This window comes from Nelumbo lutea, chromosome 3 (genome assembly GCF_056320005.1).
Source record: "Nelumbo lutea isolate HS-2025 chromosome 3, American lotus-T2T, whole genome shotgun sequence".
Classification (NCBI taxonomy): Eukaryota; Viridiplantae; Streptophyta; class Magnoliopsida; order Proteales; family Nelumbonaceae; genus Nelumbo; species Nelumbo lutea.
In genome coordinates, this window is record NC_142686.1 from 41,274,524 (window position 1) to 41,292,692 (window position 18,169).

Below are 18,169 nucleotides of genomic sequence, written 5' to 3' on the forward strand. Positions count from 1 at the left end.
AATTTTTTTTTTTATTTCTCTGTGTGTAAAAATAATACTGTTATGTAAACTTATTTTTTGTTTAATATGACAAGATATTGTATATGTGTCCAAATGTTTTTTTATTTTTGTAAAACATGTATTTTTTTCATTTTTGTGTTTTTTATGTTTTATTACTTCAGCATGGGAACATATCACATAATTAATTATCAACATTTAATTATTATTATTATTTTTATCATGAACTATTAATCTCCATTAAACAGAAAAATAATTTAATTTTTTGGTTAGTTTTAGATTATGTGTTTCATTTTCATCATCAATAAAAATAATTCTTGTTTATTACACTTCTCTTTTTAATTTGATTAATAAAATGTCATAAATGTGTCTATTTTTTCTATATTTTATAATTTTCTATATTTATTTATTTCTATTTTTAAATTTTATTATTGAACTATGGCGGGTTGACCAATTTGATTTAGATAGTTGAATTGTTTAGTTTGGGTAAAGAATGGTTTTTTTTAGTAAGTTTTAAAATATATGGGTTTATATTGTTAAAAGTATTGAACATGGATCTAATTAATAGCATTTATTTGTGGAAAATAACTTAAATATAAAATTTAATAAGAGAGAACGAGAGTTAATTCATTAAATATAAGAGTTAATGACATGGGATTAAATGAGGTAAAAAGCTTTAATTGAAAGTACATTTCAACTTTCATAATTAGAGATTGACTAAATAACAAATATGGGCATTTTAGTCAAAAAAAAATTCTACTTGTTGACGGTTCTAGCCTTAAATGGGGCTTCTTCTTCTTGGCCTTGGACTTCTACGTTTTTTTGGATGATCTTTCTTTTTTTTCTTCTAAGTTTGTTTTTATAGATTTGTGATATAGGTCATTAATTTTAATAGATTACTGCACTCTATAGCTTGTAAGTGTTTGGTTGCAGTGCAAATGAATTTGCACTAATGCAAAAACTATGATAGTGCAAATGATTTGGCTGCAAGTTTTGATTTATTTTTGTTTCAAATTATACCTTATTTTGTTTGATTGCATTAAAAATAAAGTAAAGTAAGACCTAAAGCAGAATAAAGTAAAATCCAAAACAAAATTAAACCAAAATTTGCATTTTTTTTTCATTTACACTCCCATACATTTGTACTGTGCTAATAAACACAACATAAATCTTTTGATCAGGAGGTGGTTTGGTTTTCCCCTCCATCTTTTTAGAATGTTTCTTGTTTTTCTTCTTGTTTAATAGTAAACATTATGAGTATTATATTTATGCTACACTACAAAAATCTTTTTTTTCCTATTTAAAATTATCCAAATCTATAATGCTAGAAAGATGTGATACCAGATTGATCAAAGCCGCTATCAATTTTGATAAAAAAACCACCTGATTGGTTACCACTTTTTATGATGTTGGTTAGTAATAATTTTTTGGGTATCATGACTTTATGGCATTATGGGTATCATACTAAAATAACTTGTAATCAATCAATCAGTATCATAAAAGTAGTAACCAATCAAGCGGCATCACCAAGTATATCGGTGGGGGGTTCTCCCCCCCCCCCCCAAACTTTTTGTTCAATTAATATTTATATATATTTACTAGGCCCCCCAAACTTGAACTAAAATGTTTAAGGATCATTCTCTAATGCTCCTCCAATTCTTCAAATTAAAAACTTTTTTTTTTATTTTTTCTTTAAAAAAAATCTATAATAAACCCAAACCTTCTCATACCATTTACCTACACAGCCTAACTCTTCTACTCCCACCTCATTTTCTTGTTTAAAAATATTTACATATTTAAATTTAAAGACATGGTAAATTTGGATTGGGTCAGGTTAATATTTTTCAATTGTAAGTCTAGCCCAACCTTCAATCATGGCAATCCGACTTATTCTCAAGTTGAGTTTGGTTGACTCGACCAAAAACCTGATTTGAGTCAAACCCTTATAGGTGGGTGGTCTACAATATATTAATTTTTTTTTCCTTCTTGCTGACTTCAAAAGCAAATCAAAACCATTTTGTTTGAAAAAAATTGTTATTAAAACATAAGAAACATAATCTTGGTTGTGTATGTGTTTTTATTTTCAAAATTAAAACCAAAAGCATGTTCTTGAATCTGGTTTCAAAAACATGTTTTCATCTGATTATTCAACATCATGTTTCATAAATCATATAATTTCTATACTAGAAAATTGGTTCTTGTTTTAAAAATTAATATTTGGTTGGTTTCAAAAACATGTATTCTTTTTTTTTTTAATAAAACCAACTTGTTTTCCCTTTGAAAACAAAATTAGAGTTCAAGATTTTGTTTTTTGTTGATGTAGCGATTCCAAAAACAAATCAAAACCATCTTGTTTGAAAACAAGTTGTTTCTTGAAACAAAAACACAAGAAACATGTTCTTTTTTGTGTATGTGTTTTTGTTTTCAAAACTGAAACCTGAAACAGTTATTGAATCTGGTTTAAAAAACATGTTATCATTTGATTATTGAACATCATGTTCCATAAATCATATAATTTCTGTATTAGAAAATTTGTTTTTGTTTTAAAAACCAATATTTTATTGGTTCCAAAAACATGTATTATTTATTAAAACAAAACCAACTTATTTTTCCCTTAAAACAAAAACAGAGTTCAAGAACGTGATTTTATTTTCTGGGTTCGACTTAGAGGTGTAAATCGGGGCATGACGTCTTCGGCCTACCATGGCCCGGACCGGCCTGGCCCAATGGTCATGGACCATGCCGTGGCCCATCACGATTGTATGGGCCATGCAGTTCTTGGGGTTTCAGGTCTGTGGGCCAGCCTGGCACGACCCATATATATTTATATATTTATATAATATTTATACATATATATTATATATAATATATTATATAGATTATAATTATATAACAATATAGTATATAATATATTAATAAAACAAATAATTGTTTTCAATTTTATTATACTATTTTATTTAATTAATGTATATAAACAATTATATGCATCAAATTTTAAGATTTTTTCAATTTTTTTAAATAAGTAGCTTTATCCCGGCTCGTGGCATGGCACGGGCCCGTGCCGGCTGAGCCTCCAAAATATCCCAAGGGAGGGTTCCACCTGGCCTGCACTTTGTGTGGGCCACACATGGGTTGTATCGTGCTGGCCCAGTACGGCCCGTTTTACACCTCTAATTCGAATATGATATAGAAAAGATATGATATTGGAAAAACAATTGACCGATAAATTATAATCATAAATGTGGTAGCAAATAAGGTGTTATTTATCAAATTCATAGATGGGTTTTGATTGGTCAAAACTCTTCTCATACCATATCTTTACTGGATAGGGATAGCAATTTTCCCCATTTCCCCAATCCCCGTGGGAGATATGCATACGTTATATATGTATATATGTACACATACATCTATATATTTTAACTATTATATTTAGTTTTTTAACTAAAATAAAAAATAAAAACAAAATGATTAACATTATAAAAAATCATGAGAAATGGGGATCCCTGCAGAGATGGGAAGAGCCCCACCCCTTTTTTTTTCTGATGTGGCAATTCAAAAAACAAATGAAAACAAAAAATTTCATGTTGTAGAACACCCCCAATTTAATGTGCAAAAAAAAATTGACTAATTGCTATTTGTAAATGAAATGGCACTAAACTGCCTTGTCTGTTCTATCTTTTAGCATGAACATGAAATTATAAATAAAAAAGAAAAGAAGGGAACAAAAAAAAGCTTTTAGCATGGGATTCAAGTGGGCACGCAAAGCCCGGCTTATTCCTGCATCAATCTGGCATATGGACCGGGCTAAATACTAACCTTAACCTTAGGCCCAGAAAGAAACGGATTTCTACGGGGTTGTAGCTGTCGTGGAGTCGTGGTGATCCTTTTTCATGTTTTTTGATCATTACTAATTTGTAAATTGGGAAGCATTCCAACTATATTGGGCTCCGGTTAGGTTTCAGGCCCATTAAAAATTTAACAAATTTTCAAATCGATCTGACCCAAGTTGCATCACTTATATTATATCAATGTTTTAAAAAATGATTGGGAATTGGAACTGTTCTGGCCATTGGTTTTTAGGTTGACAGTTTAACTATTCTATTTCAACCCATGGTCCATTCTGACAAAATTTTAAAAATTAAAATAATAATAATAATAATAATTAAAAAAATGGCCAAAAAAACATTAAACAGATTGACAGTTCCATCACTCAGATCAACAGGTTGTTGATCAATTTAATGATTTTTGGCTGGAATCCAAGGGTCAGATTTGAAATAAAACGGAACTAGTTGCCTTGACAGTTCCTGGGCAGAACAGTCTGACCGTTTAGATGAATGACGGTTCTAAAACCATGCATGATACACAATGATCCTAGTACGAAACCATTTTGACCAAATGAACATTTTTGAGAACTGGGCATTCCAAAAAAAAATCTGTTTGGCCTGCTTGTTTCCGTTTGCTCCCATTCGTATTGTCTAAAATTCGTTTTGGCTTTTACACCGTGATGATAATTTCTTGTGTTTCCCACTTTTACCACAACATCACCATGAATTAGATGAAGTTACGTTATGGTGAGGCCACTGCATTAGAGCAATGTATCAAAGGTTATGTTTCGTAGCAAAAGTGAACTCTGTATCATGTATCGACCCTAATGTCATGGAAATTTTTGGCAATAAACTCAATTTGGCTGCGTTTGAAAAAATGTAAATACCGGACCGGTGGAGTTCTGCACGTATTGGTTTAAAAAAATTGATAGGAACTGGAGAGTGGAGAATATGGATAAAATTTTATATCATTTTTATTAGAATTCTCGATTATCGATGTAAAACTCGATCTGCATTACATCAATTCTCGATTATCATTTATACTTTCATTGAAACATGTATGAAACAAGACCAAAATATAAAATAACACAGATGGAGTATTTACACTGCAAACAAAGACAGCCATAGAAAAATCCATGGAGTCGCAAGTGGGCAATGAAACCAATATTGTCTTTTTTCTCACCAGAGGGGGAGTATTTAGCAGTATCCCCAAGACCCCTTAAAATGCATACATCGAAGGTTCAAAATTTTGATACGTATAAAGCTGCATCAGCCAATACATATCGTATTAGGAGCTTTCCATACGTCTCTCCAAAGAGTGTTTTGGGGTCTAACCCAGTAGACGGCCTTAAATTGACCCCTCTGAAATAAAACTAAAAAATAGGACAGCAACAACCGATACAGTCCGATATCAGACAATATTGATATTTTGAACCTTGCACACATCTACATGACATTGGCACCATCAGTCATTCACAAATCAAAACAAATAGGAGTGCAATGAGTAACGCCCATTCTCTTACAGAGATCAGAAGCGAAGAGATGCAGTTCTTCGCACAAACTATATTCATATTGGAAAGAACAAAGCTGCAGAGCATACAACCTCAGTACACAAAAATAAGTAAAGAACCCATCAAAAGTCGCTTAAATACAAAGAAACAGAAGACTTCAAATCAGTTGAGAGGAGCCTCCATCACCCTCCCAACTCTCTCTCTCTCTCTCTCTCTCTCACATCTTTCCGTGTCTTAAAACTATCAAACCTCCGGCCATATGTAACTACAATAGAGTGGAGGGGAAAGAGGATGAGCACTCTTTTTCTTTGTCTCTTCACACCTTTCTCCCCCAAACTCTCATCTTATTGAGCCTAAGTTTCAGCTAATACCCCACCCAGAACCCACATAAAGGATAAAAAAAAGATCCTTTCTGGACTTCACTTCGTATGGCACTATAGCTGCACAATTGTTACATTTCAAACCCCCTAAAAACCAAGCAAACCTTCTCTTCTCCGTGTTTGAGTTGTCTATACACTCAAGATAAAGTGTAGCTTGAGACTGAGATGTCGGCAGGAGAGGCTGAATGAATGTAAACGAATTCAAGACTTTTTCCAGCAGGTAAATACGTCATCCAGGATGGAAAACCATAAGCTTCACCAGACTTTGTGAGGCCCCAGAGAGGACCATATAGCTTGGATATTGAAAGCTTGAGGTCCTTCACAGTTTTCCCAGAGTTGTTTTTCACCATGGTTGAATATCTGTAGTAAGTTCTCCCCTTGGCGTTCCACGAGGTTGTTGCTTTTTGCTCAATTGCAATTGGAGTTGAGGATTTAGCTGCCAAAGACGAGTTTAGTTTACCTGTTTAACCAGAACCGGATCTTCACAAGTTGCTCATTTCCAAGGAATCGAGGAGAGAGACATAATCACATGGAGGTCTTTACGGCATGCCTTTGCCAAGCCCCACCCATAATATCTCAAGGTCAACCCAATTGAATGACCCAACTGGTCCTATCTACATCATGATTTTGGAAAGACAAACCCATGTGCAATCGGGGGGGGCGCAATGAATTTTTTACCCTCTTTCCTCAAGTCTTTCATAATTCATGCTAAAATATTTGAGCCACTATTTCCACCCATTTTAATTTGCTTCTCTGTTAATTATTCAGAAAACAATGTTTCTATCATAATGAACAAAAAGTATAGCTGAAATATTTCAGCCTGAGAAAGTTCCACCCTATTTTATGTTGAAGTCAAAGAATTTTTAGCTGCAATTTACAGATTACTGGTATTCAGAGAAAGTTCCACCCTATTTTATGTTGAAGTCAAAGAATTTTTAGCTGCAATTTACAGATTACTGGTATTCAATATCAAAGTCTCTTTAGTGAAATGTTGTCTCCCTGCTCTCCTGTGTATGTAAACCCGGGCATTGGTTACATCAGAGCTAGATGCCTCTAATTTCCTTGGAAAGAGGAATAGTAAACGAGAAATAAAAGCAAAACAACCATAACAAGAAAACTTGATGTATATACCTTGAGCAGGGGTTGGTTTGGCTTGTGGTGCTGGACTTGGTTGGTTAACCACTGGTTTAGGAGCCGGGAGTACCACTGTGAAACATGAAAATGCTCGTCAATAATGATTAAAACAAAACTATTGATAATCCTTCTAACTTATACTTTGTAAATTTATTAGAAGAGATTGTTTTCTGAACCTGGTAAGAGCTGATTATAGCCACCATGGCCTCCCCCTAGCCGTGCCAACACACCAAGCAGGGGGGCATTGTTGTAGGTGGCAGGCTCTGTTTGCTCGTAGTTGTCCCTCTGATCAGCAAAGTTGTCATAAGCATCAGGGCCACCAACAACAGCACCAGTTAGGAGGTTGGGGTCACTGGCTTTTCGGCTAAACCAAGTCTCATAACCCCCTCGGCAACTAACAAATTTAGAGTCGACCTTGATGGAGACAATCGAGGATGCTCTGTGGTGGACTTGTCGTGGATAATTGCTGCCATAGCCAACCATATAACTCGTAGCTCTTGGGTTGTCCCCAAGTAGGTAGTCCACCTAAGAATTAACAAAATATCGAAATTAATCAACTCATTCAAAGAAACACTTGAATGCTACAAGCTTTAGCTTTAAGTAGAGATACTTCAGTAAAAATCAATTGAGTACCTGAGACTTGGCAAAACCAAGAAGTTCAGATGGGTAGGCAGTTCCAGCAGCACACTTGACGTTTCTTCCAGCGGAAGAGAGATAATCAGAGTAAACAGTTAGTAAGAAAGAGGCACTGGTGACGAACTGCAAGTTGTTCCATCTTTGGCGGAAGAGAAGGCCTCCTGGGGTCCTCTGAACATTTCGTGTTCCCTTTCCGAGGCAAGAGCACATGAAGTACTCGGCCTTCTGTTGGTACCTCTCGAAGACCGACGAGTAGTGGCCTCCCTTTCCTTGCATGAGGAACTGCAAAAAGTGAAGTGAAAAGGCCTTAGACGGGTACTGAGAAATGAATGTGGGAACTCGGGTCACCAACTAATTGTAAACCAATCATGAAGAAAATATTTTGAAATCGTGGGATTCAAATGTTCAAATTGCCAAAGTTAAAATGGTCGCAATGGGCAAAGACTAGAAAATATTTTGAAATTCTGCAGAAATTATCATAGAGTATGCGCTGACATGCATAAGATGCCATGTAAATCCAATGAAATATTAATCTGTCTATTGGGGCTTTACCCACCTTGGAAACAAGAACTTGGGCTCCGGCATACTTTACGTCCCAGCCAAATTCAGTCATAGCCCAACCAGTCCCACCCAAAGAATCACCATTATTACCAAGATAGTTGAGGTAATACTCATCGTTGGTTGCCTGATACATCCATGCGGCTGCCCACAACAATTCATCCTAGAAGAGAAAAACATCGAAATTCAAATTTTAACTTTCATATGTTGTTGCTGTCGTTGAGACCATAGATCAAACACTTTGGATGTATGAATATAGAAGACAGGACAGAACAGGACAGGACAGGAGAGAAGACGATATTTCTTACCCCGTAGCCGCTGACAGACTGATAGTACTTCTGCGCCACCGTAATGCTGCTGTCATATTTGCCTCTGTATTTGTCCGCGAAATCGAAAAGCTGAAAAATGAAAAAGAAGATGAGATCATAAGAATACAAGCTAGCAGTTGCAGCTTGAGCTGTGCTTTGAGCCTTTGATTTCATGTTTCATCTTCTTTTTAAACCCAAGAAATTTCATAAATTACGTGAGGGTATTATTGTAAAATAAAATGTTCCCAGACCAAAGAAGGCAGTTATGACTGCCGTACTCTAGCACCGACAGATCACCACGTGGTACAACCAACGTATCGCGCTTTTGGCGGATCGTAAACAGACGGTATAGATTTAAGTACAGATCTGAACTGGACGGTCAATATTCACGATCCATGATGTTTTCTTTTTTTTTTTAAGAGAAAAAATGACAAAATAGATTCCCAAGCCCGGATCAGCTCACACACAGTCCCAACATCGTCCCAACCTGCAATTACAGCCGTATATCGGAAGCATCTCCCGTGAATGACAAGGGAGATATTCCCAATGTGCGGCTGCATATCTATTGGGAGCGTTTTCTTGGTCGCAGATCCCTACCTCAAAAGCCGGCGTTCGCCGGAAAAACTCCGCAGTGCGCAGTCCACACTGACCAGATTTTTTTATTAGCCCCGGTTATAACAATAGAATATTCATAGCGCACGTTAGACTGTACTAATATGCGCCATACAACTGTGTTACTGATACGAAGCGGGAAGCATAATTGCATAAATGAAACGGAGGAGAAAGCCAAACCTGCTTGGCATGGGAAAGCAGTTCATTGGCGTAAGACGGATTATGGTGCCGGAAGACGAGAGAGGCTGCTGCCATTGCCGCTGCAGTCTCCCCTGCGAGGTCGGATCCCGGGTTATTGGCGTCGATCTTGTAAGCCCGGCGGTCGGTCGTCATGTCCTCCGGCCGTTGCCAGCAGTAATGGTCAGTGTTACCATCACCCACCTAATCAAACAAACAAAAAGTTATCAGTTATCGCTAAACAGAATTAGTTCGTTAAGATTGGAGAAAACGACACACTAGTTTTAGTTATAAATCAATCTGAATCACCAATTAAGAACTAATAATTATAATTATTAGAACTTTGGGTTAGTGGTTGTTAAATTAAAACCCGGTAAGAAATGAAGTTGACAGAAGGAATAGGACCAGAAAGAAGAACCAACGAGAACTAAATATATTCAGAAATCAGAATAAAGACACCAGATTCCAAGGAGAATAGACAGAACTTCCTTTCTGCTTTATTTCAACCATTAATGGATTTTTCGTATTTTCTGATGGTGATTGGTAAAAAATGGGGAGAGAATAGAAAACTTTCAACAAAGTTAAAAATGTGAAGCCAACCAAACAGGGCTTTGATAATACCTCTCCGTAGAGGACATATGGCTGTGGGTGAGCTTTAATGAGGTAGTCGGTGCCCCACTTCACTGCATCCATGGCATGTCCGAGTTCTCCGGTTGCAGCCATTTGTTTTCCATACTCGATGATGCTCCATGACATCATGGTAATGGTGAAGGCCATTGGGAGGCCAAACTTTACATTGTCTCCTGCATCATAGTACCCTCCTACCAGATCAACCTGAAACACAAAAGCGGATGAAGAAATTACTACTTGATGCACATTTCATATCCCACATCTTATAGAAGAAAGAAAATGAGTGAAAATTAGACAGAGATCCAAGGAGACCAGTTCTTTTAAGTTACTGGAAACAATGAATGAATTCCAGTCGAATAAGGAAGAACAGGGTAAAGTAAATTTCTCCCACTACCCCACTGGACTTGAATAATTTATTTACAGTGGATGCTGATTACTAGAGCAAACCATTTCCAGCAAAACCCAGTTTCGAAGAAATGAAAAGGGGACGGAGAATACAAGGGAAAGATCACGTTATAATTATACTCATCTGGATTAATGTCAAACAAAAAGCTAAAAGAGGAAGTAGTGAAAAGGGAGAAAAGCAAAAGAAAGATCAATGGGTTGGAGTGAAAGAAGAACTTACGCCACTGGCCTTTCCGTCTTGCAGAGCAGAATCGGCTCTCCATTGGACTCTCTGGTTCCCGGGGAGGTAACCAGACCTCTGAGCTTCAAAGAAGAGAATGCCCTTACTCAAAGCCTGGCCATAATCATGGCCAGCAAAAGCAAGAGGAAGCCAAACAAGTATGGCGTGCAGAAACAGGGGAGCCATGGCAATGGGTCTGCGAAACTTCTCCATATAAACCAAAATACACAAGAGTACTTTCAACAGAGAAAAATAAAAAGAAGAATCAAGTCCAGGAACTTGATCTGATCTGTAAACAAACAAGAGAATCAGATCTGTTCCGCGACGAACACTACAAACAAAATGGATCTAAAACTCAAGTGAGGAACCCATGAATCCTTCTCCTCACAAGCACCACGAAATGGTGGATGGAATGGGGAAATGCAAATGCTGTTATGGTTTATCAGCTAAAACTTCTGATAAACCAACAAAGAACCCAGAGATAGAACAGAGTCTCGGACGAAAAGAAGCAGGGGGGAGAGAGAGAGATAGTTGGGAGATATGTGGAGGAACACAATCCTCTATATATGGAGGGGGAAAGGAAGGTCCCAATAGCTCAGAAACTTAGCAGAGAATAATAAATGTATTTCTTTTTATTAAATTTGCCTCGTAAATGAAATTGTTCTATTTTATAAAATTTTTTTGTTTGGACCAAAAACAGTTGAGACTTGAGAGAAAGTACTGTGTCATGTGTTTGGTTTCTGCATTTACTGAAAAGGGTCGGTGGGGTTTTAATTAATTTTGTAGCTGAGAATTTACTGTTTCTTACTATTAAAGAAAAAATATATTAATTACAGGTTTGGAACTGGGAACGCTTTGCAGCTTTTAACCGACTGTCGAAGTTACAAATTTACTAAAACAGGAAAGGGGAAGCGTGGCAGCGGCCATGGAGTCAAGAAGGCCAGAGAAACCGTCTCTCTTTCACACATTTTTTTTCGTTTTTTGCTTTTTTGGTGGTCCCGACTCCCGACATCTACGACTCCGAGCGGAGGGAGGGAAACCACTTTCGAATAAGAATGAACCAAACTAAACTACTCCAAACATGTCCTTGGAGTTGGACCCTTGGATCGTGTGGACTCACTGCACTTGAGTCATTAGCCCTGTAGATAATAGATTACCCGGAAGGCTGGGACTCAGCAACAGAAGCTAAGCTTTTCTGATTTGCCACGTGGCAAATTTAAACGATTAGATTGGCCACGTGTACATATAGCGCCTAAACAGGAGCTCGGTTCATGGAGTAAACTTGTTACTTGCCCTAGACCTTACAGTTTAGAGGACCACTGGTTGTGATGGTATGCGCTCTGTTCAGGCATATGCTGACCTATAAGTCGTCTGTAAATTCAATCACGCCATGATTTTTGCTAAGGCTATGTTTGTTTCGTACCGTAAGAGGGGGCATAAATTTTTTCAAAAACACAAGGAAGATGCTATGGAAAGTGGAAGCTTCCAGGTAACAATCCCAATTGCTTGGATTATTCAGAAGATACTTTTAAAAATGAAAGTAAAACTTGGGTATTCGGTATTCCCTCTGTTGGATGTGGGCACCCACAACCACTCGAAATAAAGTTTTATCTTTTGACTGGAGGAGCAGCAGACAGAAAGAGTTAGCTAACCAGGTGTTCAGATGCTTGGTGAGATTTTCTTTCTTAATTGCTACCATTTGATGGGTGCTGTTAGTTGTGGTTAGATACTTGGAACGATGGAAGGTGACATATTGAACAATTTAGGGGTGAACAAGAAAAATCGAATTGAAATTTTTGATTAATTGAATCGGTCGATTTAATTTTGATTCAGTATTTTTAAAAAATTAAAAGTATCGTTTGATTTCAGTTAATCAATATAAAAAACCAATGGTTAATTGAACCAATCGGTATATATATTTTTTATATTATTCACATATTATAAATTAATAAATATGTTTAAAATATATAATATATTATTTATTATTTAAAATATAATGTTTTATATCTATTTTTATAATTATTTATAATATATTATAAATATAAAAAACAAAAAACTGTAAATCATACTGACAGTTAATTAAACCAGTCAATTATCGATTAAATGATTGGCTTCATTCGATTTTAATTATCAGTTTCGAGAAAATCAATAATATCGGTTTGGTTTCAATAATGAACCCACAATTCAGTTAATCTAACCGTGAGCACCCCTAACACGAGGGTCAGTGTAAAATTTGCAGTTGCCCGATCGGTCATTTAGATGATCTCTCTGCCATCCATCATCTAGTCTGTTGCCGGCAACGGAAAAACGGAAGGCGGTGCATAAGATATTTCACGCGAGAGCGTATCAAAATTGAAAATTGGAAGTTGCTCTCGCAAAGTGATTGGAACAAGATATGGAGGGATGGGGATAGAGATCTCGCACTTTTTCCCTTTTCCTCTTTTTCTCACCTTTGGATTATTCTCTGGAACCCCACAAACAAACACTGGCTTAAAATGCAAGATTACAAGTACCAGATGATGAAAAGGAGACAAAATACTATATACGCAAAATATTATAAAAACGGACCAGTGATTCGTATTATATGTAGAGGATGGTGACCTTTCTATCTTTGCTTCTTTCATTTGTTTATATTTTATATATTTCTCACTGTGCGTTATTTGTCTCTTGTTTCACTCGGGCATTTTATCAAACAACTTGTACTCCTTTATGAGCTCTAATATATTAATCTCTTGCCTATGTTAATCCCTTTTATGAGCTCTAATATATTAGATTATACAAAGGAGACAAGCACATATAGTCCACTGTGCGTTGACAACTTGTAAACAGCGTATTTCATAGGGAGAGGTGCTAAGCTGTTTCTCAGAACCATGACCAATACTAGGATTCCAATTTCGAAATATTGTGTATATCAAGATCATCGGATTTAATATTTTCGTGCCTCGTATTTGCATTCCAAGGGCTACAAGATCCAATAAGCTTCCTCTTCTTGTGCCAACTTGTATGGAATGGAAGACTTGGAATAGAAAACCCCTACCCAGTAGCTCGGGACTTCAATAGGTGTATTGCAAAGTTGTAGGTGAAAAACAAAATCACCGGAGAGCTTAATAGCCACAAGATTGGAAGCATTTGGTCAGCAGTGGGAAAAGGCCAAAAGGCAACAATATCCTATGTGGCTGAGTGTGATGCTTTGATGTGTGGGCAAAAATTCCAGCAGGTAAAGATTTTCCGACGGTCACTAAGATTTCTTCTCCGATTTCAACCATACACATTAGATCTATAATGGATCTTCTGAGCCTAAAGCATGTATAAGTACAGTCATGGCCTCGTGGATGATGGGCAGACTCCCAGTGTTTGATCATATCTGGTATTTTGGATTTGGATGATGTTTTTATATAATTTATTAGATTCAGATATTAATGAATTTTGTACCTTTTGATATATGATTGCATGCAACTTCAATCCAATCTAATAAAGCGCCATTTGGCTAATTGGTAAGCTTTACTAATGGTTGTAGTTGAGACGGGATTAAGAGACTTGGGATTGAATCCTATTGATGAATCAATTTTTTGTTGATGTATTAATTTCTTGTGTTAAGTATCTTGTCATTTGGTCTGCTTTTAAGTTGTTGGTGATTCAGAGGCCGAAATGAATTTTTGCTGGATGATGACCTGTATGTCGAGTTGATCAGGCCGAGCTCGGGGCAGATTAGGTGCCAAGTTAACTGGGCCGAGCTGGGCAGGTTAGGTGTCGAACTAACTGGGCCGAGCTAGGCAGGTTAAGTGACGAGCTGACTGGCCCGAGCTAGGCAGGTTAGGTGACGGGCTGACCAGAGTGCCGAGCTGACCAAAGTGTTGAGCTGCCTATTAGGTGTCGAGTTTCATAGGTCTTTAGAGACCTGCGAGGAATCAATGTCAGAGGACCAGGGGTGGCTAACCCAGCGATGTCGCTCTAATGCTTAAGTCGGTACTCTCATAGTAGACAGCAAGCTAAAAATCACAAAGTATGAGAGCTAGAATATGCTTACTTGCCCCCTATGCCATTGGGGTTGGTGCCTTTATATAGGCATTGTTTGGTGTGGGCTTCACGCACTATATCCGAGATTTTTGAGAATTCATCTAAGAGGTCCGAGATTCCCTGAGGTAACCGCCATGCACGTTGACCACCCTCTAGATCGTTCGGCATGTGGGCCAACTTCCAATGATTGTTGGAGTGTTTGGATATGCATGTCAAATTTGTCGCCGAGCACGTCTCACAAGTCGCCAGGTCGGCGCCTATGCTAGGCCGCCAGCTCGCGCTTGTGCCAGGCTGCCAGTTTGCGCCAGGGCCAGGTCGCCAGGTCACGCCAGTGCCAGGCTGCCAGCTCGCGCCTGTGCTAGGCTGCTAGTTCGCGCCAGGGCCAGGTCGCACCTGTGCCAGGCCGTTAGGTGGGACACCATCAGGTTGGCTAAGGCAAGTTGTTGCCAAAGTGGTTCTGGGTGTCACCTAGTTGTTCCGAGGTGCCATGTGTTACAATATCATTGGAGGGCCAAATCCGCCCTCATCATTTTCCCCCCACTCCCAAGCTGAAAATAATTCGGCGAAGGGAGTATATTTGCTCCTTTTGGTCTGAAATGACTAATTCGATGAGCTCTTAAGCGTCGATTCAATTCCTTAGACTTTGGGAGCGACTCGCAGTCTACTCTCCTTACCCTTTATTTTGCCCATGCCGAAGAGGCGGCTGGGTCTTATGTGGAGCCGAAGTCTTTGCGAGTTCGACACTTTAGCCCTTAGGCTTTGGGAGTGACTCGTAGTCCACTCTCCTTGGTCTTTGATTTTGCCCATGTCGAAGAGGTGACTGGGTTTTATGTGGAGCCAAAGTCTTTGCGAGTTCAGCACTTTAGCCCTTAGGCTCTAGGAGCGACTTGTAGTCCACTCTCCTTGGTCTTTGATTTTGCCCATGCCAAAGAGGCGACTAGGTCTTATGTGGTACCAAAGTCTTTGCCAGTTCGGCACTTTAGCCCTTAGGCTCTAAGAGCGACTCGTAGTCCACTCTCCTTGGTCTTTGATTTTGCCCATGCGAAAGAGGCAACTAGGTCTTATGTGGGGCCGAAGTCTTTGCGAGTTCGGCACTTTAGCCCTTAGACTCTGGGAGCGACTCGTAGTCCACTCTCCTTGGTCTTTGATTTTGCCCATGCCGAAGAGGTGACTGGGTCTTATGTGGTACCAAAGTCTTTGCCAATTCAGCACTTTAGCCCTTAGGCTCTGGAAGCGACTCGTAGTCCACTCTCCTTGATCTTTGATTTTGCCCATGTCGAAGAGGCGACTAGGTTTTATGTAGTGCCGAGGTCTTTTATTAGTTCGACACTTTAGCCCTTAGGCTCTGGGAGCGACTTGTAGTCCACTCTCCTTGATCTTTGATTTTGCCCATGCCGAAGAGACGACTGGGTCTTATGTGCCCATGCCGAGGAGGCGACTGGGACTTGTATGCCCATGCCGAGGCGACTAGGACTTATGTGGTGCCAAGGTCTTTTATCAGTTCGACAGTTCTTACCTGGGCCAAGCCGCCAAGTCGGCGCTCGTGCCAGGCCGCCAGGTCGCCAGGTCACGCCTGTCAGCTACGACTGCGCTGCATTAGCCTCGTTAGTGGCGTTGATTACCCACTCCTACAAGAAGCTACTTGGAGCTCGACCTACGGGGGGCAAAACTACTGACTTTAGGTCACCAGCTTGCACGGGAGCCTTGGAAGGCTCGACCAGCAAGGGCGTCCATATAGTCTGTTGGCCGCCTACTCCCGCGGAAGCCACGAAGAGCTCATCTTTGTAGAGGGTACCTCGCGAAGAGGACTGATGAGGCTTTAATCGAGTTGAAATAAAGTTGGTAGAGCTGCTTAGTCTGTTGGCCATCAACTTCCTGCATAGTCTTTCAGTTCATAAAAAATGCAAACTAGAAAGTGAGAGCTTTTAGTTTTTAAAAGGTGAGAACTTAGCTTTATGGAATAAGGGACTTAGCCTTTTGGAGGATGAGAACTTAGCTTTTTGTAGCGTTTTCCACAGACAGCGCCAATTGATGAATCAATTTTTTTGTGCTAAGTACCTCGTCATTTTGTCTGCTTCCAAGTGGTCGATGACTCAGAGGCCGAAGTGAACTTTTGCTAGATGAGGACCTGGATGTCGAGCTGACCAAGCCGAGCTTGAGGTAGATTAGGTGCCGAGTTAATTGGGTCGAGCTGGGCAAGTTAGGTGTCGAATTGACAGGGCCGAGCTAGGCAGGTTTGGTGACGAGTTGACTGGGTCGAGTTAGGCATGTTAGGTGACGAGCTGACCAGAGTGTCGAGCTACCTATTAGGTTCCGAGCTTCATAGTTCTTTAGAGACCTGCAAGGAATCAATGTTGGAGGACCCGGGGTGGCTAACCCGGCGAGATTGCTCTGATGCTTAAGTCAGTACTCTCATAGTAGACTGCGAGCTAAAAATCACAAAGTATGAGAGATAAAATATGCTTACTTGCCCCCTTATGCCATTGGGGTTGGTGCCTTTATATAGGCATTGTTTGGCGTGGGCTTCACGCACCATATATGAGATTTCTAAGAAGTCGTCTACGTGGTCTGAGATTCCCTGAGGTAATCGTGTGCACATTGACCATCCTCCGAATCGTTCGGCACGTGGGCCAACTTCCAATGATCGTGGGAGTGTTTGGATATGCATGCCGAATTTGTCGCCTAGCACGTCTCGCAGGTCGCCAGGTCGGCGCTTGTGCCAAGCCGCCAGTTTGCGCCTGGGCCAGGCCGGCAGGTCGCGCTAGGGCCAGGCTGCCAAGTCGCACCAGGGCCAGGCCACCAGGTGGGACACCATCAACTTGGCTAAGGCAAGTTGTTGCCAAAGTGGTTCCGGGTGTCACCTATTTGTTCCAATGTGCAATGTGTCACAATATCATTGAAGGACCAAATCCGCCCTCATTACCTATCTACATCAAGATTGTGGGGATGGGTTTATCTTTGGCAATGTGTATTGTGTAAGGTTTTAAATATCGATATGAATGATATAAAAGAAAAATATCGGTACCATGCATTTCAAATACTAACAATCCATTTTGTTTATACTACGTGAATGAAAAAATAGGAATATTCGCTAAATATTCATATTTTCTCATATTTATTTCGAGAGATATGATGCGATGAAATGGGATTAGTATTCTCAAAATAAGGGATGCAGGACTTCGCCAAATTGGTGCAACCCTAGTGGAAAACAAAAGTTGTGTGATGAGTGTGAGAAAATTTTGTTGAGGGTGGACTATTCTCATCTCCCACCTCGATCTGAACTCTGACCACCTTATCTTTCATCTCCGTCGAGGTTTACGGCCTTTGGTAAGTATTTACATCCCCTTTCATGCTATTTGGTATTTTATTCCACCAAAAATACCATTCTTTTCCTCCATCAACTTCGATGTCAGATCTCAGACGACAAGCAGACAAGATATTGTCTTCATCTTCTCCGATAAAGGTAACATTGTCTTCATCTTCCCAAACGACAAGGAGATAGGATTCCGTTTTATCCTCATCTTCTTCCCATATCTTCTCCATTTGCTAACCCTTTGCCATTGGATTGCCAGATCTAAAACCCTTTTATTTTTTGTTGTTATAAACCCCTGCTCATTGTATAGATCTATTAAACCAAAAGTGTTTTGTTACAGATCTAACATGAATTTAATTTTTTCATGATTTATTTGTCTTAACAACATAAACTTCTCCTACAAATCTGCTCTTGGATCAACCAAACGATAGAAGCAGATTTTGTAGG

The 18,169-nt window shown here is 39.1% G+C and overlaps 1 protein-coding gene across 1 annotated transcript; it reads right to left on the minus strand.

Moving 5' to 3' along the window:
- Positions 1 to 5,340: 5,340 nt before the first annotated feature.
- Positions 5,341 to 11,136, minus strand: LOC148864473 (endoglucanase 6-like). Its single transcript, XM_088976042.1, has 9 exons — positions 10,393 to 11,136; positions 9,759 to 9,971; positions 9,141 to 9,341; positions 8,349 to 8,438; positions 8,039 to 8,203; positions 7,480 to 7,764; positions 7,023 to 7,371; positions 6,844 to 6,918; positions 5,341 to 6,148 (listed from the first exon to the last, which is right to left on the minus strand). Exons 1-9 carry the CDS (start codon positions 10,603 to 10,605, stop codon positions 5,850 to 5,852), a joined length of 1,890 nt encoding a protein of 629 aa, XP_088832168.1. The 5' UTR covers positions 10,606 to 11,136; the 3' UTR covers positions 5,341 to 5,849.
- Between the last annotated feature and the right edge of the window lie 7,033 nt (positions 11,137 to 18,169).

Coding starts and splice junctions, on each gene's coding strand:
- LOC148864473 (XM_088976042.1), bottom strand. CDS start 10,605: ATGGAGAAGTTTCGCAGACCCATTGCCATGGCTCCCCTGTTTCTGCAC. Junction 8,439..9,140: donor TGCTTTCCCATGCCAAGCAG/GTTTGGCTTTCT, acceptor TTCATTTTTCAG/CTTTTCGATTTCGCGGACAA. Junction 7,765..8,038: donor CCCAAGTTCTTGTTTCCAAG/GTGGGTAAAGCC, acceptor CACTTTTTGCAG/TTCCTCATGCAAGGAAAGGG.